At 37.1% G+C, this 25,641-nt stretch overlaps 2 protein-coding genes across 2 annotated transcripts; both read left to right on the top strand.

Moving 5' to 3' along the window:
- The first annotated feature begins 6,089 nt into the window (after window positions 1–6,089).
- On the top strand, window positions 6,090–12,225 carry LOC121432102 (mucin-17-like). Its single transcript, XM_041629961.1, has 5 exons — window positions 6,090–6,174; window positions 6,552–6,926; window positions 7,347–9,361; window positions 9,393–10,167; window positions 10,775–12,225. Exons 1-5 carry the CDS (start codon window positions 6,102–6,104, stop codon window positions 11,017–11,019), a joined length of 3,483 nt encoding a protein of 1,160 aa, XP_041485895.1. The 5' UTR covers window positions 6,090–6,101; the 3' UTR covers window positions 11,020–12,225.
- Window positions 12,226–16,834: 4,609 nt separating this feature from the next.
- Window positions 16,835–25,641, top strand: LOC121426091 (cell wall protein DAN4-like). The gene is made up of 5 exons (XM_041622247.1): window positions 16,835–17,582; window positions 19,874–19,943; window positions 22,536–22,910; window positions 23,907–24,353; window positions 25,299–25,641. The coding sequence occupies exons 1-5, from the start codon at window positions 17,568–17,570 to the stop codon at window positions 25,547–25,549; spliced, it is 1,158 nt and encodes a 385-aa protein (XP_041478181.1). The 5' UTR covers window positions 16,835–17,567; the 3' UTR covers window positions 25,550–25,641.

Here is a 25,641-nt window from a genome sequence, read left to right on the forward strand (position 1 = left end):
GCTATAGTAATACTGATTCACTATCCAATACGGTTTATTCCAGGTTGTTCTAATGCGATTTCGTCAAATTTCCAACTCGTTTACTATCATTTCGTCTACCATCAGTTCGTCCACTATCCGCATGCTCTCATTGCCATTTCGTCCACTCACCATTTCGTCTAAAAACCAGTAATAACCATTAAGTCCATATACCATCTGGTCTAATTGAACTAGGTTAATTTGGCTAAATGAATGAAAAGAAAGTGGATATAAGACCCAGTGGTTATAAGACGAAGTGGTCATAGACGAACTGGTGATTAGACGAAGTGATGATTGGACCAAATGGTTATTTGACTAAATGGCTGTTAGACGAAATGTTGATGGACGGCCCGGAATGGCATAAGACAAAATGAAGGTGGACCACGTGATGAGTGGACGAGTTGGCAATAGGCGAATCGGCATTTCACTCTCAATTCATCGATACAACACTGATTATGTTACCCTAGTAGCAAAACAAGTTTAAAGGCTAATAAATTTATTGTCACTATTATTGATGGCTTAAAATGTATATTTTTAAGACTAGATATTTTCAACACAGTCAAGAAGAGACCACACAAAGTAGTAGTTAGTTCGCTCGCTCTTTAATATTTTTTTAATCTCGTTAAAAGTCTTGATAACTGTTTTTTTTTCTCCACAAACTTTTTTTCCACCTCCTTCGTACGATTTCAAGCATAACAGGAAAAACTAAAGCCTCCATGCAGTTCACGTCTACATTGAAAGCATATAACTCGCAATATGGCACCACTTGGGTCGGGAGGGTGTTGGGCTTGAGGGGATGTGTGGATTAGGAAAATTGTTCGAAGTACAGTAGATTTATTAGTTTAATCACCTTTTATTCTTTATCCCAAAGTGTATGATGTTTATTTTTCGAAACATAATTTACCATGCTGGAAATGTGGAAATGTCTAGTAGAGGAAATAATAGCGAAAAGGGACAAACGTATAATCGAAAATAATTATGTTAATAAATCCACAGATCTTTCTTTCCATATTTCAACCTTTTCCCATATTGTCGCCATGCCTTTTGTCTCCGTATTGGTCCTTCCCTTTTCTTATCCTCTCTTTATAAAGACAAGGAGACAGAAAGAGAAATTACAAGAGAGTAAGAAAAGGGAAGGAAAATACGAAGACAAAATGCAGAGCGATAATATGAGAGAAAGTTTTGGGAGAGAGAGAGCCATGAGAGAAAGGGAGGAAAGAAGGAGGGTATCGAATAGAGAGAGGGTGAAAGAAGACAGGGAAGCAAGGGCAGAGGAGTGAAAAAAGTACGGAGAAAGGGAAGGACGGGTGAGAGAAAGGACAGAGGGAGGTCTGAAGTCGTAGTTTAACTATGGAAAGCTAATCACGACAAAATCTCTTACGGTAGAGGATCAACGAATCTGCTAATATGACTCTCAAATCTCTCTTAGAAGTATGGGAAGCATAAACAAGATACATGTAATTGTCCTCACTTTTAACGAATGAGGAAAGAGCACAGCGAACATAAGAAGCATACAATGTAAACAAAATCTTGATTTATGAGGCTCCCACCATTTTAGCTCAGATTTAGATCAAGGTCGAAGTTTAGAGTGGAAGAAGGACAGAGTGTCGGGAGAGTGTGTAAAGATGATGAGATTGATCAACATGATGGCGATGGTCAGCCATTCTTTGGTCTCCCTATCCTTTATCGATTGTCAGTCTTTCTCTTTCATTTCTGATGCGTGTAAGATATCTTGTCAAGTTCAACTGTCATTCTCCTCTGTCACGTACGTGTGATCCCAAAATTGACTTGATACCTGTCGAGAAAAATATGATCGTATTAAGCAAACACGGATAAAACAAATCTGTCTTTCGATCCAGCCGTCCATTTCTTTCATTCAGTAGGCCCTACTTAAAATCATCATTTTCACAACCATCATAACTGAACTATAATGAGGAAGAAAACCCTTGCTTTGGAAGTTTGAGGCTATATCCGATGTCCTGGAAAAAAAAGTTTTGACTGAGAATTCTAATACCATCATTACGACGACCTAGTTTGGAAGGTGAGTAAACTAAACTTTAAAAAATACATAATTTCGTCAAAGATTTTTGTTCACAGTCTTAATTTCTTACAATTGGAAATTATGTTACGTTTCCACTCTATGTCTGATGAATTTGGTCAGATCGAGCGATTGTAAACTGAATAATTATTTTATTCAATACATTCTCCTTTAATTTTCCATATATTTTTCTAAAGAAAATGTGTTTTTTTGTTTAATAATTTAGAAAAAATGTATAGTTTTTCAATATGATGGGATCAGTAAAATGTGGTTAATCAAGATAAGTTCTAAAAAAACCCGGTGATTTTACAGGGGGAAAAAGAAGATTTTGCAGAAAGCAATAACAGGAATCTAATTTAGGATATATTTGGTTATCTTATCATGAGAATAGGTCAATATCATGATTAGATTAGAAAGAAAACGGAGAGGGGTAAATGGTTTCTGGACTATATGCTAACAGCAAACTATGAATACTGTTCAGATGACGTTTGAAGGTTTGCATGGCATGGCCCTGCATGGGACGCGGGTGCGGTGGGGGGGGGGGGGTGCTGCGTGGCCATAGGCAGCGCTCCCTGGAAATCTGGTAATTATAGGCAAAATAGCAGAAATGTCATCAAAATCAGCTTCATTTTGTATCGAAAACTCTTTTTTGTTTGTTTGTGGGTTTTTTTTTGCATGTCAAATCAAATTTTCCTTAAGAACAAAATCACTTTCAAATTCTATTGAAACCTCCCCCACCCCCCCAACCCCTTTTTTCTTTGTTGCTTGCTTGTCAAATTTAAACCAAAATATCCCCGTTAAAATCCTTTCCCAGGGTCCTATTGCGTGGCGGTGTGACCGGGCAGTGTGAACACTCGTGAAAGGGCTTATACGGTACAGTGTAAAGTCCCTGAATTGGCTGGCTGAGATAAAAGTGGATAGAGGTAGAAATTGAATGGAGAGGCGAGAAAGCGGATGTTAGAAAGTAAATTATTTTTTAAAAAAATGACTACACTAATTTCCACGACGAAATCGTACTATTGTAGTAAAGAGAGAAACGATGCTAGAAATATTACTATAGGGGGATTACAGCCGTTTTGAAAGTTACACAGTTGACATGATTATGCTATAAACAAGCAAAATATTATAAGCAATCGGGACTCTCATTTTATTTTGAATGAAATTGAAATATAGAGATGTAGATTAACATTTTTACTAAAAATATACACCTTTTAAGGAAAATAAATGCACTTTCATTGAATTTTCGTGTTGGAAATAAGCCATCTCGGATTTACTGTCATGTCAAGGTATTTTTTTTGTGTTATATTTGTATTTATTATTTCATACCTGGTAAACAAAACTAATCAATCTTCCTCGGGATAAACACTCACATTCACTTCTTCTCCTGCTGATTCGTAAAATATTAAAATATTGTATGAACAAAATTGTCTAAAACACATCACAGATCACAAATAGACATATACTTAATCTGAATTATGTATATTATGTCAATTCATTAATATGGCTGCTTCATTCATTCATTGGCTGCTATGCTTCAAGCATGTATTTGCTTATATAGTTTGCCTCTGCATTTTACTCATTATATATATATATATATATATATTTTTTAATGTATTCATGTCTTCAGTCACTACATATAAGATTGTCACTTGGTTATGTACTTTATGCTATATTATGATTATGTTTCAAGCATTGTTAATTTGTTATGTATATTATTTCAATAAATGCAGAAAATCCTGCAAAAAAATAAGAGTTGCTTGACTACCAAAACATTTGAAGGGAAACTAAAAATCATATTAACTCGTCCCAGACTGACAATTTTATGGCAGGAAATCTGATTCTTAAGGGAAATGGTGGCCACCCGGGATTATTCCGAGTACATCTTCTTCTTGAACCCAGAACAAACAATGACATATTAAAATATGATTGATAGAGCGCTACGACTGTTCCCAAAGCAAGCCCCTAAATCACCCGTTTATAGCACCATCTTATTAATATGTCCAAGTATGCGTTTTTTTCTGTAAACCATTCGCTATGTATGTGGAAATAATGCTGAACATTCTTCATAATTTAAAGGAGTCATAGTACCTTTTATACCAAAGTTTTTTTTTCTTTCTTTTTGTGAATTCTCCGGTATACGATTAAGGGATCACGCACACGTGAGTTGACAGTCTTACCAATATAGGTTACTAATTTCATTACATCAGTGGGGATATACAAATATTTGATTGATTTATTTGTGATCAAGAATTAATTTCGATATGTCTATCACTTTACCCACCGAATTCACGATACATTTCCTCTAATTATTGGCGTTGAGTAAAGAAAAATGAACCGATGCTGGCTGGCATAATTGAGCGCTTTGTTTGGTGGTTATAGATTTGACCCCTGTATATCTTCGGCTATTAAGCCAACCATTGCCATGCATAGGTAGGTGTGTTCTGACTGTCGTGGCGTCATTTTAGTTATGTATCACCTTTGCAGTTCCACTCAAGCCCGCACATAAAGACAACTTTTAGGGAGGTTTTTTTACACTCTATAAGACTTTATAAGACAATAATATACATAATTATAATTGTTTAATCATTTCTGAATAAAAATAAGGTTAAACCTGGGAAGGGGTGATACACCCTTAAAATTCTTGAAATAAAATAAAAAAATATTGAAGCTAACGTCCGAGCATGCGTGTAGGAAACTTAACATTTGTACAGGGTAAATGTCTTTAAAAGGGGTCATCATGTACGTTAATACTAAAAATGTGTTTCTATCTGCGCACAATTAAACCACCATTTATCAATATCATTGAAATGTGCATGACACTAACATGTATGAATTTCTGTCTCAATAAAGATTTGCTATTGTGATTATTTATTTATTTATTTATTCTTATATTGGGATATTTTTCACTCCATCAGCAGATTCAGTGATCTGACATAGACATTTTGTTGTTTTGTTAGGAAGCCCTTATCGCAGACTGGCCAAATTTCATTGGTTTGTAAACGGAAATATCATAGGGTTCTGATTAGAATTTCTATTACTGACAACGCAATATAAGATAAGGCCTATAAACTATTAGTTCACCGATAAGCCACTTGGAAAAAATACCAATTGTCCAATAATTATAAAATGCAACATTAATGAAATATGAAGTATAGAACACAGTACATAACATATAAAAACATATTCTATGAGAACATATGATATAACATAACATGTGATAAGATTAAATTTTACACGTAAAATACAAACTTATTATATATGGGAATGTACAAACTTCAACTGAATTTATTATTGAAGATGAAATATGTCTTACCTATTTTAGTTTCAGAATTAAATGTATGTTTTGTCATTATTTTAATACTTTCAGGGAATATTATATGTTAAGGAAAGTGGGAAACATCCCACCTTTAACACAACAAACCGCTACAGACGTTATAGATTTTTCTGAATTAATTTACAGACGAGATAGTGTTACAAGACCGATCTCATTTCTTCTCTTTTCCTCGTTTAGTTCTCTCTTTTTTGTTGTTGTTGTTGATGCCCATTTTCTTTTTTTAACTACATGAAAATCATCGGGTGTGGTCGTCACTGCCCCCCCCCCTTTAGCTCCTCTCCTGAAAACAATCCGAATGTGAATGAATTAAAAAGCAAATATTTCATCTACTGTTTCAACACAACTTCTCGCCCGGTTTATTTATTTCCCAAATTACATCAGTCCGCGTTTCTTTATCTCCCAACCTTAATTGATAGTAAATTTACTGATATTTCATTTCTGATTGATGTGATGTTAAGTTGAATTTTGTTTGCATTTTCAATCGTTGGATCGAAAAAAAAAACCTTTAAGTAGAAGAACAAAGAATTTAGAAAAAATGGAGATAGTTATCATTTATGTTCATCAAATTAAACAAAAAGTGTCGTTTCGGTTTTTGTTTTTATATCTTGTTATGACTCAATGTTAATTTACCTTTGTTTAAACACTGGACTTGTGTAATATTTATATACTTTACTAATTTTACAGAGAGGTATTTATTTTTTCCAAATTTAGATGTTACTCGCATATGCCGTTATTACTGTCTTGCTGCAGGCGAGCGGGGTGTTTGGACAAGACGATTGTTATGGTGAGTTATATTCATTATTGTTTAGATAAAGATATCATTCTAATTAGGGTCACCTCTCGCGTCGTTTCTTTTATTATTTTGCATGAGGACTATAATGTGCATCATGATGATTTGAGTCTAGTATTTTCCTTGTAACATGAATCAGATTCGAACAAACATGACAAAGGCTTAGACAGTGGTTCGAATCTGATTCATGTTATAGGTGACTGATCAGTGACTGTCCGATTGGCATCAATCAAAATGACTATGAAATTCACGAACCATAAATAAAGGGTTTTGAAATTATGATCTCCAATTTTGGACAATAGCATTTTTTTCTTTAATTCGAGCAACTGTCTCTACACGGTTTTAGATATTCCCTTGTTACTCCTTCACAGCTTGTGGCGAGTCTATGTACAAATTCAACAACTCCTGCTATCAGTTTAACACAACTGGAACAGATTTATGGACCGCCAAAACAAACTGTGAGTTGGTCGGCCTCCATCTAGTCTACATTGAAACGAAACAGGAACAGGACTTTCTGGTATCTACTGGTAACATCGTTCGTCCTTCAAGTGACTTCTGGATTGGAATCGAAAAGACCGCAGAAGGAGAGTGGGTATGGATGGATGGCACAGTGATCACCTACTCTAATTTTGGTCTTATCACTAGAGGTGGCGAGTGCTTTCGGCTTAGGAGACGGAAAAACTACATATGGGCAGACCGTGAATGCAATGACACCAGGATTGGATATATATGTGAGAAAGAACAAGGTTAGTCGATATCGGCTTTTGTTTTGAGAAGAGTGAAAAGTTTTGCCTTATGCTATCTTGGTCATATATTTCAACAGTAACTACGATGTAGGTGGTATTTCGGGCTCAGTAGAATAAAGGTTTGCAATCAATCGCTAAATGCGAATGACCAATCAAAATCAATGTTGGGTGCGCACTTTTTACAAAACACTGATCCAATCAGAGTGGTTCGTTCGTATTTGCAGTTGGTAGCAAACCTCTAGTCTATGTTACTGAGCCCTGCATTACGTCCTGGTCCCCGCTTTACATGTAGCGCTGTAGGAACAAACCACACTTAGCGCTGTTATTACAGATTTAATAAAGATGAAGATTTGACATGCAAATGTGTCAAGATGATACGTCTTCAATATTCTCATGATTCACCACTATCTTACATTACAGGTTGTGATGGCAAAATGACAACCCAATCACCTGTAACTCATTTTGCTTCAAAGACATCATCGTCCATTTCCGGTATGTCAGTGCTGCCATTACCTACATCTACCACGATGACTGCAAGTACTACAGAGGGAAAGACATCAACTACGGTGGATATGGTCGTAGGCCTATTCATAAAAAGTATGACTGACACTCCTCTGGTGTTTCTGTCATCTACAAAGGACTTACATCGGACACCGGGAAGATCTCATACAACTCTAACTTCTATGACAACCAATGAGAAACTACGTAGTACAACAAAAGTTTCAAGTGCTACTGAGATGGAATCAGAAAATACAGTTTTGACCTCCCCAAATCAGGTAACCCTAGCTTCTTCAGAAAGCAATCGTGATACCAAAACGGTGACAGTAGACGGGCTTTCTGGTATACCGACAATCCCACAGAAGGGGCAGACTGCGGTCATTCAAAGCACAATCCCACAGGAAGAGCAGACCTCGGCCATTCCAAGCACAATCCCAAAGGATGAGCAGACATCGGCCATATCAAGCACAATCATACAGAAAGTGCAGACCTCGGCCATTCCAAGCACAATCTCACAGGAAGAGCAGACCTCGGCCATGTCAAGCACAATCATACAGAAAATGCAGACCTCGGCCATTCCAAGCACAATCCCACAGAAAGTGCAGACCTCGGCCATTCCATGCACAATCCTACAGGTAGAGAAGACATCGGCCATTCCAAGCACAATCTCACAGGTAGAGAAGACATCGGTCATTCCAAGCACAATATCGCAGGAAGAGCAGACCACGGACATTCCAAGCACAATCCCACAGGAGGTACAGACATCGGCCATTCCAAGCACAATCCTACAGGTAGAGAAGACATCGGCCATGTCAAGCACAATCTCACAGGAAGAGCAGACCACGGACATTCCAAGCACAATCCCACAGGAGGTACAGACATCGGCCATTCCAAGCACAATCTCACAGGAAGAGCAGACCTCGGCCATTCCAAGCACAATCCCACAGGTAGAGAAGACATCGGCCATTCCAAGCACAATATCACAGGAAGAGCAGACCACGGACATTCCAAGCACAATCCCACAGGAGGTACAGACATCGGCCATTCCAAGCACAATCCCACAGGTAGAGAAGACATCGGCCATGTCAAGCACAATCTCACAGGAAGAGCAGACCACGGACATTCCAAGCACAATCCCACAAAAAGTGCAGACCTCGGCCATTCCAAGCACAATCTCACAGGAAGTACAGACCTCGGACATTCCAAGCACAATCCCACAGGAAGTACAGACATCGGCCATTCCAAGCACAATCCCACAGGAAGAGCAGACCTCGGCCATTCCAAGCACAATCTCACAGGAAGAGCAGACCTCGGCCATTCCAAGCACAATCTCACAGGAAGTACAGACCTCGGACATTCCAAGCACAATCCCACAGGAAGTACAGACATCGGCCATTCCAAGCACAATCCCACAGGAAGAGCAGACCTCGGCCATTCCAAGCACAATATCACAGGAAGAGCAGACCACGGACATTCCAAGCACAATCCCACAAAAAGTGCAGACCTCGGCCATTCCAAGCACAATCTCACAGGAAGTACAGACCTCGGACATTCCAAGCACAATCCCACAGGAAGAACAGACATCGGCCATTCCAAGCACAATCCCACAGGTAGAGAAGACATCGGCCATGTCAAGCACAATCTCACAGGAAGAGCAGACCTCGGCCATTCCAAGCACAATCCCACAGGTAGAGAAGACATCGGCCATTCCAAGCACAATCTCACAGGTAGAGAAGACATCGGCTATTCCAAGCACAATCTCACAGGAAGAGCAGACCTTGGCCATTTCAAACACAATCCCATATGAAAAGCAGACCTCGGCCATTCCAAGCACAATCCCACAGGTAGAAAAGACATCGGCCATTCAAAGCACAATCTCACAGAAAGTGCAGACATCGGCCATTCCAAGCACAATCCCACAGGTAGAGAAGACATCGGCCATTTCAAGCACAATCTCAGGTAGAGAAGACATCGGCTATTCCAAGCACAATCTCACAGGAAGAGCAGACCTTGGCCATTTCAAACACAATCCCATATGAAAAGCAGACCTCGGCCATTCCAAGCACAATCCCACAGGTAGAAAAGACATCGGCCATTCAAAGCACAATCTCACAGAAAGTGCAGACATCGGCCATTCCAAGCACAATCCCACAGGTAGAGAAGACATCGGCCATTCCAAGCACAATGTCACAGAAGGAGCAGACTTCGGCCATTCCAAGCACAATCCCACAGGTAGAGAAGACATCGGCCATTCCAAGCACAATATCACAGGAAGAGCAGACCTTTGCCATTTCAAGCACAATCCCATATGAAAAGCAGACCTCGGCCATTCCAAGCACAATCTCAAAGGTAGAGAAGACATCTGCTATTCCAAGCACAATCTCACAGGAAGAGCAGACCTTGGCCATTTCAAACACAATCCCATATGAAAAGCAGACCTCGACCATTCCAAGCACAATCCCACAGGTAGAGAAGACATCGGCCATTCAAAGCACAATCCCACAGGAAGAGCAGACCTTGACCATTCCAACCACAATCTCACAGGAAGTACAGACCTCGGCCATTCCAAACACAATCCAACCTAAAGAGCAGACCACGGCCATTCCAAGCATTATTCCTCGGGAAGAACATACCTCGGCCATTCCAAGCACAAACCCTCAGGTAGAAATTACCTCATCGGCCATTCAAAGCTCCATGTCACACTCGACTCTCTCGAAAAAAGTATTCACTACACGTGCAACCAGTAAGTGTTGTTATCTTAACAGTACTTTTTCCCCAATACGGAAATGATTAAAACATTATTTTCATGTTCAAAGATCCAAAACAGAAGTCATATTCTGGAGTTGGATTAAAAAAATAATGGTAACACGATTTTATATATAAGAAGATAAATTGGCGTCAAGAATAATTACATCTAAATAAACAGTAAACACTCACTTCGTATCCCATTCCTTCACCCTCACACACTCTCACTCCCTCTCTATGCTTCCTTCAACCATTTAAGGGCGCAGCGACCGCCCCATGTAGTTTACAAGTAGTGACACAAAAAGAGGAAAGAAAAGGAAAGAACGAAGAAGGAAGGATATCAAAAGGAAAGGTCTTAGATGTGAAATTCTACCTTTCTCCTGATATTCGACAGTGTATCTTAAATAATGAGATCAAATTTCACCAGCATTTCCGGAAGTACCTTCCTGCCAAAACCTTTCTGACAAGCAAAACAAAAGGCCATTAATCTTCTATCTGGGCGGCACTGTGCCTCCGGTACGGCGAGTGATTATTACCTGATGATCTCTTAATTTTCAACTGATGTTCAGTCATTTTTTTACACCATTTTATTCTGTATTATGCAGGCAGGTCAGTCAGCCGCAAATTTCGTTTGTTTGCAACAGACGCTGTGCTACCGGAAGCAACAAGTTCTTTACCAATCTCAACTCATTCCACTTTGAGGTGTGCGAGTTCCTGCATCTCATTGGATAGCTGTTCCTATTTTTCCTACACACCGTCGTCATCAAAGTGCATTCTGGGATACAACGTTGCTGATAATTCGAACACTTTTATTGGTGAAAGTGGCTCAGTGATATATGCTGTCTTTTGATATCCATTCCAATTTTAAACATGAACATAAACCATGAACACTTACCTTGTCACTCCCAAACAAGGAATGGAAGTATCTAACTTCATTTGAATTTTGAAATATTACAAGTAACTCTAAGACTTACCGCCCTTTCACACCGTTAAATAAAAATAGTAATTTGAGTGATAATTCGAGTGAAAAATAACGCTAGTGACGAATTTTAGCATGTGTGAAACCAAACTAGAACATGATTTGAATCACGAACGCTAATCACAATCACGAATTAAAATTCTACTCCAGAGGAGAATTTTGCGCGTGAAAGGCTTGACCTTCAAAACATTTTTGGGGGCGGAACTTACGTGACCTTTCGCACTTTGGAATTGCTTTAAGAAAGGAGTGATATCTACGGAATCCGTAAATAATATATGCACTCATCGTAGTTTGTATTTGCGATGCAGTGCTTTGATTGAAAAGTCACGAAGGAGTGATGATATATGTCCGTTTACTTTTATTACTTTTAAACCTATAATGACATTTTACAAACTTAACCTTCATTATAAAATTTTAATGTTGATGCCCCCAACATGGTAAAATTTCACTGATCCTAAATAGCCATTAAACTTGGTCATGAAACCAAAGTTTCCTACAAGCTGATCACCAGTGATTGACATTTCATTCCAAGTTTCATTAAATATAACTATAAACTTTTGAAATTAAGATGACATTAAAAATAATAACCTGATTAAAAGTTAATACCGACATGGTCATAGGTCATTGACCCCAACTGACCTTTGAACTTGATCGTATGAACGGAAAACACTCTAAATGGTTGATGAAAGCGTATACGACATCCTGGTGTAATATAAACTTTACTGAAAAATGACATCATTTGCAACACATAATTTGACATTCAATGTAGGTTTTAAGCCTGATGATTTATCAAAAAAGACAGAAAATACCATTATTAAAATCGTATTTTTCTCAACAAAGGTTAGTAACTTTTATACCACTAGATTCCTTGTCCTCATAAATCGTGGTTTAGATGCCAAAAATATGATTCTAGGTTATTTACAAGCCGAGATATTAAAAAAAAAGCTTTTCACGGCGGCCATTTTGAAAAAAAAAGATGGCGGCCATATATGGGTCGGTGCAAATGAAAACATTTTTTCTGATAGGTCATATAATAACCTTTCCAATAAAACATAGATTTTAATTACTCCGAAAAAAATCCGGCGAAAGCTAAAATATGAACATTTGTGTGAAAAGGCCCTTAAAGGAATGGAATCGCTGGAAATGTTTGTTTGTTTGTATTTATTTCCATATAAAAAGATAAAATATATACATGATCTATTTAACATAACATACAGATGGAGGATGGCCCATTTCAGCGGTATCAATAAGATACCACTGTTATTCCATGGGGTCCTTAAGAAATCTAGCGCAAATTGTCGTATATAGGCCTGAATATTTCCTCAGTCATTGTTTTTGTATGATTTTTTTTTCGAATTCATTTGTGATGATGTTGCATGGAAACGGTATAAAATGATGTATTCATCCCTTTAAAGAATCTATCGTAAATCATTTAAAGTGTTTTTATGAACACTTTGATGATGATGATGATGATAACGATGATGATGAAGTTGGATAACACATCCAAATGCTAATGATTTCAAGCAAGGCAGATCTTTGACCATCGAAGCAAACAACAAACACTTGCTTTTTGCATGCTAGAAAGGGCTTTTACTGAACAAACTCTTGCTTATTACCACGCACAAGAATCCAAGCAAATGCCTTAGCACATGGTATTACCATTTTCATGTATTCGAACTTCTTTATAGCACTGCACAGTAGAATTGCAAAGCGCCTCTAATTAAACATTTTTAATATAAAAACATGATGACAATATTTGCGTGTATTCTTTTTCGCTTGACATGACTGTATTATCATCCTAAACCCTACATGGTCCAACTCTCAATGTTTCCATCGTGAGCATTTAAAAATGCCCTTATATCAATTATCGGTTTCATTTAAACCCCTGAATCGAATTAGATCCAATTAATGTCGTATCAGTTCATACGTGCTGATGTTTGTTGAAATTCATCGATGTTGAAAATGAAATGAGATGAAATGAATGTGTTTTCACCATGCAGGAGTCACTTAATGAAAGTCGATCCGATGATCAATCGATTTCTGACAAATATTGAATGAAATTCACACGCCGGAATATCATCCATCGGAAGGAAGTTGGCACATGCAGGATTTTTAGTGTGGTTTTAGGTTAAAACAATCTGGAATGTATTTGCCAGTATTTTGAATGAAGTTTAGAAGCAATTGCACTCTCTTACTATGCTATTCTTTCCTCTCTCCATTTTGTATATCTCTCTCTTTACATTATTACCAAAAGAGATTTACCAAAAAATGATTTAAGAGTGTAATTTGCCGTTATTATTGTAAACGCCAATACTTCCTGCGAAGTTAGATTAAATAGCAAGATGAGTATAAAATGATCTAGCATATTCAGTGATATATAATTTTTAGTCATCACATTCGTGACGTTTGGAATGAAATAATATCATCTATTATCATTATATGCGTACCTTTCTAACAATAAATTAGATAGTGAAATGTTGGATAGTAATATTAAGCGATACATCAATTAGGCCAGTCATCAGCTAAGAATATCTCTGATTCTGCCATGATAATGTTGATAATCATGATGGAGTAACAGAAGCGTAGAGCAACCCATTTTTACATTAATATTGACGTTTTAATCAAAATAATGTATCAAGATAATGTATTACGATATGATGATGATTCGCATGATTCGCATTTCCTCAAATAATGTTTTATATTGGGTTAACGGAAGGCAATAAACCAGGAGCAATTCGAGCGTTTTGGAGTGAGAAAAGTACAGGCAATACTTCGCATTTGACCCTGTAGTCATTTATCAAAGAATAATATAATTATGGATTTTTTAAATTTATATCTTTATCTATCAGCGGAATCATCGGTATTGCATGAGCGAATATATTTTTATCTCGAAAATTATATATTTTTTAATATAATATGAGCCGCCCGTCCTTTACTCGCTGCGACAAGATAATAAAATGTAAAGCGCTCTTATGATGATAATTCAAGGTCTGTATAGCCTCGTCAATGAAAATATAACCAAGAACTAAGTTATTTTTGTCACAAGCATCTGCAGTCTGCTTCCTGGAGGAAAGACATCAAATTCTCTTGGGGTTTTTATTTCAGAGGTTCATCTTCTTGTATTTTGCCCTAATTCTGTTCCTATTTTCCTTTGTTGGTATAAATCTTGACACTTTTTGCCGTGTTGATAACAGGAAGTGATATTATGCTCGATTCGTAATATATTTCCGATAAAATCGTGTGTATTATGGTTGCTAGGAAAATGGCGCAGGTACCTGGTATGGATGATACACCTTGCCTATTCATAATCATTAAAAAAAAATCATTCAAAAAATAGCCTAATATGGAGTCAAAAAATACCCAGCAAACTGCAAGTTCCCTTTCTATTAATATTGGGTAAAATTTTTAAAATTTTTAAAATTTTTAGAGTGCATGCTCATATCAAGCAACAGATACACCGACATAACGATTTCCAATTTTAATTGGACCGTTGTTTTGTTTTGTTTGTTTTTTGTTCTTTTGAATTGCACACTATCGGTGGGCGTGGGGACCAGGGCCCGTTTCTCAAAACCTGGTCAAGTTAGTCATATCTTTATCCACCAACCACGGAGTTAGTTCCAATCGTACTAAGCATTTTCATGAAAGGCTTCCTATATAACTTGAATCATTTGAGGGGCGTCCTTTTTCAAACCTTTGTGCTTATGACTTTCCCCTCCCATGCAATTATTGTTATTTTACCGTGAAAAATTGTCAATATATTTTATGTTGTATGATCATTTTTTCGTATGGAAATAAAGAATCAATCTGATATCGATTCTGTTGGTAGAGAGAGCAGACATAGTCACACAATAGCATCATTTTCAAAAAGCAAAATGACGATAAAACTGCAATTATTGTGATGGATTTGGAAATACAGTTAATCAAAATTTCATTTCATTTTATTGGTTTCTGCAACACTTTTTCATGAACACGTTAACAAAGAAAATACAATAATAATATACATATTACTGACAAAGAAAGAAAGAAAAAAAATTGCATTTTCTATTAAAACATATCGATTATTAGAAGGTTGCAGGGGTTGCCACTATAAGCTAAGCTTGATTGCGTGGCAACCCCAATGATAGCAGAGGCAAAATTAAACTTTACCATGAACACTGGAACATTCAATTGCTCAGAAAATGAAATTATAAATTCATGTCATGACTAAAAATCACATGTGGACGTTGAGATGGGCACCCTTGGGTAGTCTATGGAAGTATAAGGGTTTATCTTGTAAAACGATGATAAGTATATTATGATTCAAAGTATTATCAAAATATAATGTAATATTTTATTGTTGACATCTTTAGATACCGAAACATATGATTTGAAAAATTCTATGCATAAATAAGAGACAGCATATATTAATATATTGATAAGGGTCTGAAAACAGCAAATACTAGTCTAGTTATGGATGGCCTGATACGGTAGAATCTTTATCAATTCAATCATTTTACTATTTCAAAATGAATGGTTTTGTGGCGTTTTACCAACAGCTTTTTTCAATTTCTGTCCATTACATCTTTTATTGAATGATCTTTCCTACTTGTTTTGCAATGTAATTTCAACTTGTATTGATTGATTCCTTTTATTTTTCAAATTTCGAGGCACTTTTACAAGTCACAGTCTACCCATTAAGTGATGCTCATTAAGAAAGAAATTATGACCTGTTCAGTGGGGGTAACGGGGGTGTCATAAATATTTAGTCAGGTTGTTGTCCCCTATTTTGGCAAAGAGGGCTTCGTGAAACGGTTAGTGGACAAGTAGCTCACTATCTCCGATTTAGTCAAGAAGTTATAGACTTATGACGGTGTTGAGAAACAGGCCCCTCATTTCTACTGTAAGTCTGTCCCCTCCCCCCCTCCCTCCGTAAAAGCTCAATTCCTCTTCATGTACAGTGCTGTATACAAATCTTATCCGAATGTGTTTCGTTTTGAATGATTATTTGAAATTTGTTTCTGTAAACAGGGGCGGTTTTTGTCATGAGGTTTTTAGATGATGTTTTACTTTGAAAAGGGGGTGTATTTGTAGCTCGTAAACGAAATATATAATGATAGTTTTTTTCTTTGTCCTAATATAAAAGTTTGTATTTTTTTCATTAATAAAAGAAAGTGAAATTGAAACACCACTAAATAGGTTCTATCGTGAAATTGAAACACCTCTGAATGAATTCTTGGGTGTGGTTCGGAACCATCATGGTCAAACGTGCGAATATTTTATGCCACATTCACGACAATGAAGCCGACCATAGACTGATACGGATTTTTTTTCTTTCTTTGGTTCATCTGGAGTTGATTTTGTTGATGTCACTCAGGGGCGACGCCACAAGGTTGCAAGGTGCGAATGCCCCTGAGACATTAACAGTAATGAAGAAAAAGAGGGAAGAATATTACAAAAAGTAGTGGAAGAATTTTTTAAAGATGGAGGAAGAGAGAAATTTTAGTCTCGATCTATTTTTTACTGCTTTTTTTTTAAATGTCAATCCATTATTTTGTATCTCATTTGTGTTATTTTGTATAATGTTTGAATGGAAATGAAATAAAGAATACCCTATAATCAATTGAAAAAACCCGTCATATTTAGGTAGTCTCTCCCTTTAGGTAGTCTCTCCCTCACAATATCCTGGCTCTGTCCCTGGTGTCACTGTAGCAACACCGGGATACAAACGAGATTGCGATTCATAATTCATAAATGAATATCTCACTTGGTGGTTTGAATATTGTGTACAGATATGTGTACAGGCGTCTATCCATAAAGCTACTCTTAAAAATAGATATCCCAAGACTTTCCATTCTTTGGCTAATTACATCGGTTATCGGTATTTCAGGGGAAATCGGATGATGATTAAACGTCTCTAGAGAGGTATCGTATTGTTTGCTCATGGGTCCATTGGAAGCTGTACATGATTTCATACCTCATCAACGGTTAGATAATATCGATGAGCAACAAAATTATGAAGTAATTGATTTGAAAGGCCAGGCTCTTTGAATATCTGGCGGTCGACGCGAGATCAGGCTAACCAATAATTGACGACCGAATTTCGCATAAGATGGTTGACATTTCTAACCTGACACCGCAGAAATCGATGGGATGGGTCGATTAACTTCACCGTGTTTCATTCGCTCCATAATTCGTTTTAATCAGTGGTGATCATGACGCTATTTTGGAAGGATTGCCACCCTTTCAGCGAGGCATGGAGATCATAACCGAATATCGATGATTCACGCCAATTTATTGTGTAGGATATCACATTGATACGGAAATTTACGAAAATTCCCACAATGAAAACACGACCCTGATGGTTATAAGATTGTTAAAGCACCATATCAAATTGTATATTCCATGATTTTTCTTCTCGATGGATCGGAGATGACATTTCGATGATGCCCGTGGATGTAAGTATTAAAATTTACTAACCTGGTACTTTTCTCTTTGGTGTATGTATAATTCAGAAATTTTTATAGGAAAGAAATTAAAATCTCTACAAATTGTGTCTTCTGCGGTTACACTTTATTTTTTTATCTTTTTATTTCGTTCGGTATAATAGGTTTTCTGGATAATGGGGATAATTATTACATCAACCGTAACCGCATATCAAATCATTGTATAGGTCAATTAAGGATTATTCCTGTGCTACTCAGCCAATCAAGTTAAAGGAAAGTTCTCAGACGACACATGTTTTTTTTTTTTTGGGGGGGGGGCAGAAGATGATAAATGAGACCGATGGTGAGCAGTCCCTTTCATCAACATTGGAAATCTTAAGAAAAACAATCATTAGAATCCCCATTACTTTGGGAGTTCATGGTCCGTTTAAAAAAATCAGACATCCTAAATTCTTAATATCATTCTGTTCTTATATTCTTTCTTTCTCTCCTGCACCCACTTAGTTAAAATGTTATGTGCAGAATACTAGAATAAAATATTTTCACATTGTGTAAGAGATAGACAGGACAGGTCTCTTCACGACTTTCTTTCATAAATCATTGTTGTCAAAATCTTCATTGTTAAAAACAAGCGATGGTTTCGATGTAACACTTCACCCCACAATATGTTATGTTGATGAATACATTGGGAACAAGAATAAATGATATTGATAATGATGATGATGGTGATGATGATGGCCAGTGGCGTAACTACGGGGGGCATGGGGGGCACGTGCCCCCCCCCCCCATCGGCTGGCCCAAAAAAAAAGGGGGGGAGGAGAAAAAGAGGGAAAAAGGAAGAGAAACGTAGTGGGGAAAGAAGAAATTGTTGTTTATCACAGTGTTATATTATGTTATATAACATAAGAAGCATTTTCATAACTTTATGAAACATTATTTTGCTTAATTGTGTCTTCATTGTTCCTGGTGCTCGCATAGACTTTTTAACGAGACATATAAAACTGATGTACTAAAGCCTCCCGTTTTCAAATCAATATACAACAAAATAATATATTTCCTCGCAATTAGAGTTATTATTGTTTAAGTAGTGATATATTCTTCTTTTTCATGACTACTGAAAGTTATTGCCCTATTTTTAGGTCTTAATATAAAACATTTCCTGTCCGTGCTAACGTTCGCATTAGTGGATTGGTGAGATTTCTGCTCTTCATGAACTTCTAAAATCAGTCCTTAAAATGTCAATTTTTCTGATCTGAATATCAAAAATTTTAGCTCGCGCTCGCATCATTTGGTTAGTGAAATACGTGGGGTCTAAGTGAATTCCTACAAACAAGCCTTGGAATGCCCCTCTTCATTTCTGAATTTCCTAGATTTTCAGCTCGCGCTTCGCGCTCGCAGTATTTCATTAGTGAGATGCGTATGATAATCATGATTACAATGACTTCAAAAAGTGCTCCATGTGTTTAGATGTAATTCTAACAAAATCAGCAAGCGCTTGGCACTCGCACTAGATGACTATGGTGAGATATGTGTACTCTGACTTAATGGATTCGTAACTATAGTCCTTAAAATATCCATGTTTTGGGGTCAATACATACAAAAATTTCAGCTCGCGCTTCGCGCTCGCATCATTTGGTTAGTCAAATACGTAGGGTCTTAGAGAATTCCTACAAACATGATTACAAAACAATTTGCTTATAATGTCAAATTTTAGCCCTCAATATCAAAAATTGTCAGCTCGCGCTTCGCGCTCGCATTATTTAATCAGTGAGATACATATTCGTTTGATGGCACTGCATGTCCTTAAAATATCTCTATTAGGTCAGTATACCTGACAACTGAGCGCGCTTCGCGCGCTCCCTAAGTAACCCGAAATTTTTGCTGGTGCCCCCCCAATGCCGTGACCCACGGTACGCTACTGATGATGGCAATGATGATGATCATGATGATAGTGGTGATGATGATGATATGATGACGATTGTAATGACTATTATATCACTGATCAAATTAAACATTTATTATACACAACATATTACAATTTCACTCCACAACTTCATTTTCATGTCACTTTGGTAACTTTGGTCTGCTGGTCTGTTAGAAAGTCAGATTTGGTGAAAATAGATTCTTTGCCTCGATATGTATTATTTTAGTTACGCAAATAATTGAAAGTGCGTAATGTCATGAATGTGTAACGTCGTTTAGCGTTGAATTGCCCATTTGGGATGACCCAAAATAACTATTGAACAAGTATATCACTTTATATCGCAATTTGATCATGTGTTTTTTTTACACTATTCATTTAGAAATTGTATATAGTGAGCATCTTAATAGTACTACATCAACAAGTGCCTCTAACCATCCAAGAATGCCAAAGTAAGTATTGACCTCTTTCTTTAAAAAAGAAAAGAAAATGCATATATTCATAAGCTCGTTCACACAAACTCACACATTCTGGTAAACTGTGTTTCAATATGGGCTATTGACATTGCAATGACTTGAAAAATGAACTATTTAACGGGTTCAGTGTAGAATCATGACACAAATAACAAAGGTAACTTTTATAGATATAAAATAATGTTGAATATTTCCCGTAGTACTTTCATTCTGCAATGACTCAAGGAAATGGAAAACTGATTTCTATAAACAATGTTTGCACTCTAGAATATATGGTATGTCATACTATAACAGAACGTTATTATGTGTTCTGTTAAAATGTGACGTATGAAATTATTAATAAAACACGTCTGGTACAGAATTTAATCTTTGCATTTCTTTCCCTTTTTCTTTTTCTATTTCTAGTTTTGCTATAGGCGAATTATTTTCCAACTGTTCTAAAATAAAGCGCGGACGCACACCCTGAATTATATTATGGTTTTCATGCGTTTGGTGATGTCATCTAAGGTGGTTTACATTAGTTATGTTTTAACATTTAACCATGATAATTGGGGGAATAAGTGCATGACGATATAGAATGAATTTTACATATCATATCAAGATATTCAATTTCAATTCACTTTCAATTCAAATATAGGCCTACAAAAAATCTTAGCGATTATTGATTTGTCTAAAGCAAACCTTGCTCAATCTCTTATGATGATTTTGGTAAGCTTTCTTAATAGATCGTCCCTGGCTCTTTATCAAAGATGATGGATATCACATCAACACAGGGGCATAACAGGGGTCGGTTGCCGGGGGGGGGGGGCGAAAACTTCACGGTCATATTATTGTATGAACAGGCAGTAGCGTAAATGTGTCAACAATTTTTGAGGGGGCCAGATAAATTATGGCGTATATCGGACACAATTATTTTTTTAATGCGAGCGAGCAAAAATGTCGACATTTTTTTAGTTCAATATATCAAAATTTGTGATAGATTTTGACAAAATATTAAGAAAATTATATTACATTTCATCATTCTCCCTTCCTTTTCCCTTTTTTTCTTGGTCTGTACGCCACCGTGAAAAAGATTTTTTTAGTATTGTACGCGAGCATTAGGGCTAAGCTCTATGCAGCGTATGCGACAGTAGCGTGATGAGTAAAAAAAAAAAAAAGAGGGGGCACAGTTCGACGCGTGTGGCAAAACGTTGAGTAATGTAAGGAGCGAGCAAAGCGAACGAGAAATAAAATCATCTTGTCCCTTCTCTTCATTTTCCAATTTAGCTTTTGGATCTACTTTCTACCTTCATTTCCCGCTTTTGTTTACCATTTTGTAAGTTTTCATTATTTCCCTTTCTTACTAATCATGCTAATGTATAAGTATTTCGGGATGATTTGTTCTTAAGTCTCACAAGTTCTTCTTTCCTCCCTTTTCCCGCTTTCCTTCGGTTTCCCTTTTTTATTTCGTCTTCCCATTTCTCCTTTTCCCGTTTTTAAAGATTATTTTCCCGGTGAAATACGCCAAGGGGGGGGGGCAGCTTGCCCCTGCCCCCAGCCTGTTACGCCACTGTACAATCAACCAAACTATACTGTCAAGAGATTGATTGGTGAAATTATGGTGCCCTCGTGCAATGACGTCATAGCTATCATCTTCCCTTTACACTGCTCCCACATGATTATTGTCACTTGCATTAATATGTATCGTGATTTTCAACCAAGTTCTCCCTTGGCCGCCAAATATTTTTCAGGGGATGGCTATAGGACACAGGGGCGGATCCAGGAATTTCCAAAAGGGAGGGGGCACAACATTAATGTGAAATTTTGGGGTGACCGACGGGATATTTTTTTTAATATTGACTTTAAAGATTTCAAACACTGTTTGAATTCATGAACAGAATAAGGATATCACCAACCCCGTTGCCAGGAATTTGAATTTTGGGGTTCGATTCGTTGCTGAAAAACTTACAAGCAATAAAAAGGTCATCGGTCAAAACTATTTCGCCCAAGAAAAATGTTTTTCTTCCCTATTTTTTTTCCTCTTTTTAAAAATTTGAGGGTTTCGTTCGACCCCCCCCCTGGTTAAATGCGAAATAATCGAAATGCACTCTGTGCCTGTGTTGAGGAAATTTTCCAACTTTCAATTGAATATTACTGTTTCTATAAAAAAACTAATGCCAATATAAACAATATCATTATAACTGATATATTATCACGATTTATTTTGATAGTTTATCATGCTATATAAAGGGCAATTAGAATGTGCAAAAGATAAAAGACATCTACTATTGAATAATAATTTATTAGAGTAGTACGTCAATAGATTCAGTGAATTCCGATAGGGAATAAAATAAAATAAAAGTCCGTAAGATCTGAAGGATGAATTATGAAAAAACTGAATGATTAATTTCTCAGATATTCAAACTGATATGAAATACTTTAATATATTTTGCAATTGAACATGATATCACTCCGGGAAATATGTATATTAATTTCAGTTTTAAGGATATTAGATGTTGGCATTTTCATTTTGCCAAAAATTCATGAAATTTTCAATACTGAAGACGCGTCTTGTGTGTTTTGTATTTCCAGCGTGTCCGGAAGAGGCGGAGTCTCATGGAGATTCCTGTTACTATTTCAGTTCCACGAAATTATCGCGGGACGATGCGAACGAGAAATGTACCAATCACGACTTTCATCTGGCCTACATTCAAACTGAAGAGGAACAGGAATTCATTCAGGGTCGACTGATTGAAGAAAGCCTCAAAGACTGCTGGATAGGACTAACCATCGATTCCAATGGCAATATGATATGGATGGATGGATCAGGCCTCACTTACGATAACAGAGACGATAAGTCCAACGACGAAGGAGTGGGATGTTTCCGCATGAGAAAATCACATGGATACAGATGGCATGACAGAACATGCAAAACAGAGTACACCTATGTTTGCGAAAAAGAAAATGGTGATTATTGTTAAACTCAAACCAGAGTGTCTTCCCTTGATGTTCTTGTGTGGGTGATCTGCTCTAGGCCCCTGTACTGCAGTAGTAGTATTTATATTCATACATTTTTAAAACCAGCTAGGGGTAGCGATCCGTCCGGGGCCGGGGGTGGACAGGGTGCACAACAGTGCCCCACACCATTTGAAATACTTAAAAATGTTCCCTTTTACTGAAGGAAGAAACAAACAAACTTTTACAAATGTGTTCAATGTGCTTTCATATTAGAAGGACCTGTTTTATGTTACAACGAGTGGCCCTTCACCCTATGTACAGCGCCCTCGGCAAGCCAACAAAATGGTCCCTCTCCAATTATCACCTGATAACATGACCCTATGTTTATGTAAAGGAATTTACAACGATAACTTTCTCTTCAAAAAACAAAAATAATTTTAATTGGATGTTTTTTTATACCTTTTAACACACTACGAAAATTTAGAGTTGTGATTAGCGCCAGAAAAGGACCACGAAGCAAAGTGTACAACTTAAAACTTAATTCACATGGGCGTATATTATCAGGATGGTGTTTTTCAACAAAGGGCATGAAACGCATGACGTAGATAAACGAAAATACTCTAAAATTCAAACAGATCATTTCTGAGTGACTTTATGGTAAATTGAGTTGCACTAACGACCATCTTGCGACCTGGTGAAATCACCCTGATGTAAGATGTCAAGTCATATCCGAAAACAAATGGAATAACTTCGTTCCTGAAGCGGGTTCTAAGCATTTGTAAATTGAAATGGGTTCGTATGAACTCTGGAAGAAGACCACAAGGAGCAGTAAGCCTTCCCCCGAAAATTTGAAGAATCCACACTAATTATGAAATCTGCCCCAGCTACTTGTTCGTTCAAATCTCTGTGATCGTAGCTTTTATTGAGAGCAAAATTAAATCAAAGTATTCGTTAAATTATTATTTTTTCTTATTCTTAAATGTGCATGTTTCCAATACCATATAGTGTGTTCGGAGACAACAGTGGCGATGACGACAACACCATCTACCACAACCCCACAACCAACTACAACAAAACCTACCACCACAGCAGCTACAACAACAATCGAATCGACAACTACGTCTACAACAACACAGCCAACCACTACGGCTATAACAACAACCCAATCCACCACACAGTCAACCACCACGGCTACAACAACCCAATCTACAACGCAGCCAACCACTACGGCTACAACAACAACCCAATCCACAACGCAGCCAACCACGACGGCTACAACAACAACAACCCAATCCACAACGCAGCCAACCACTACGGCTACAACAACAACCCAATCCACAACGCAGCCAACCACAATTAAGCCTACTTCCACAACAACACTGTCGACCACTACTAAAGCTACAACGCGACAATCGAAAACCACTCTGGCTACCACTACAGAAACTCCCAAAGGTTAGTAAATCGTTATGATTAGATATGTTACATCAATCTGAACCACAGTGCTGTGTTTTAATGATTTTTAAAGGTACATTTCTGCTGTGGAAAAGGCGTTTTTGTGCGCTTCTTGTTTCGTTTCTCTTTCAATTGTCTCTTCTCTTGTAATCTATTTCCTTCTCCCTATTTCGTTCTCTTTCGCCTATGTTTTTTTCAAACGTACGAGGTTAGTGCTTGGTTACCAAAGATTTTGTAAATTAAAAGTTCGAAGTACAGAGTTTTGACTAAGTTGATCATAATCGGGTTATTGGTATAACGTCCGTTGCAGCCATACCAGGCCCAGTTTCATCAAGTTTTACAACTATTGTAACTTGAATAAATGAATGAATTGAATTGAATGAATTGAATAAATTGAGTGAATGAATGAACTTAATTGATCCTCCTTAAAAAATAACATATAACAAGATACATGTACAATTATATGCTAACGCATATGTCGAAAACGTTTAAAAGCAACAACGGTCCCTCAGTATTGAAACAATACATTATTTGTTTGTTTAAAGCAAAACTTGATTCTAGTTAAACTGGTTGATAATACAAAAAAAAAAGGTTGTACTAAGGGTATACAAGGATACATATGTGGTTAAAAACTATTTACAGAAGAATAATGGACTTGTCCATTATTTAAAAAACTACCATGGTAACCTTGATTTTTGATTGGCTGCTCAGCCTTGTTACCATGGTAATTAACAAAGTGGCATAAGTACAATGGTTGGATTTATGTAAAACGGGTTTTAGGTGTTAGAATTGTTTTCTATCCTGACATCCATGGTAGATTAATGGATTCCTAAAGTTTTGTTCTTGTTGTGGCCGATGGTACAACGAGAATCATGATGATGATCGAAGGTAGGTATATCAAATAACCACATCGAATTGTTTCTCTTTTCTCGTTGTTATTTCCAGTAAAGCAAAAGTCAAACCGTTATAGGTCGGTTGCGAGGGACTATGCCGTGAAGAATTCGGCCGTGATCGAGCGATACTCGGCGTCGTCGTTGATACGATGTTCGGCCCGATGTTCAAGCACGGAATCATGCTCGCACTTTACGTTCATTGATGACAGTGGCATTTGTTTACTTGGCAGTTTTACTCTGAAAAACGAAGCTGGTTTTGAGAAACTGACTGGAGCCATTACATTCGAAGCTATCTTGTTCTGAGTTGTACAGTACACTCCTGTCCGGATTTGGAGCATCCATTGCGACATCGGTAGAAACATTGGTATTAGTATAGGCCTACAGCCAACCATTTT

Source organism: Lytechinus variegatus, chromosome 1, assembly GCF_018143015.1.
Source record: "Lytechinus variegatus isolate NC3 chromosome 1, Lvar_3.0, whole genome shotgun sequence".
Taxonomy (NCBI): domain Eukaryota; kingdom Metazoa; phylum Echinodermata; class Echinoidea; order Temnopleuroida; family Toxopneustidae; genus Lytechinus; species Lytechinus variegatus.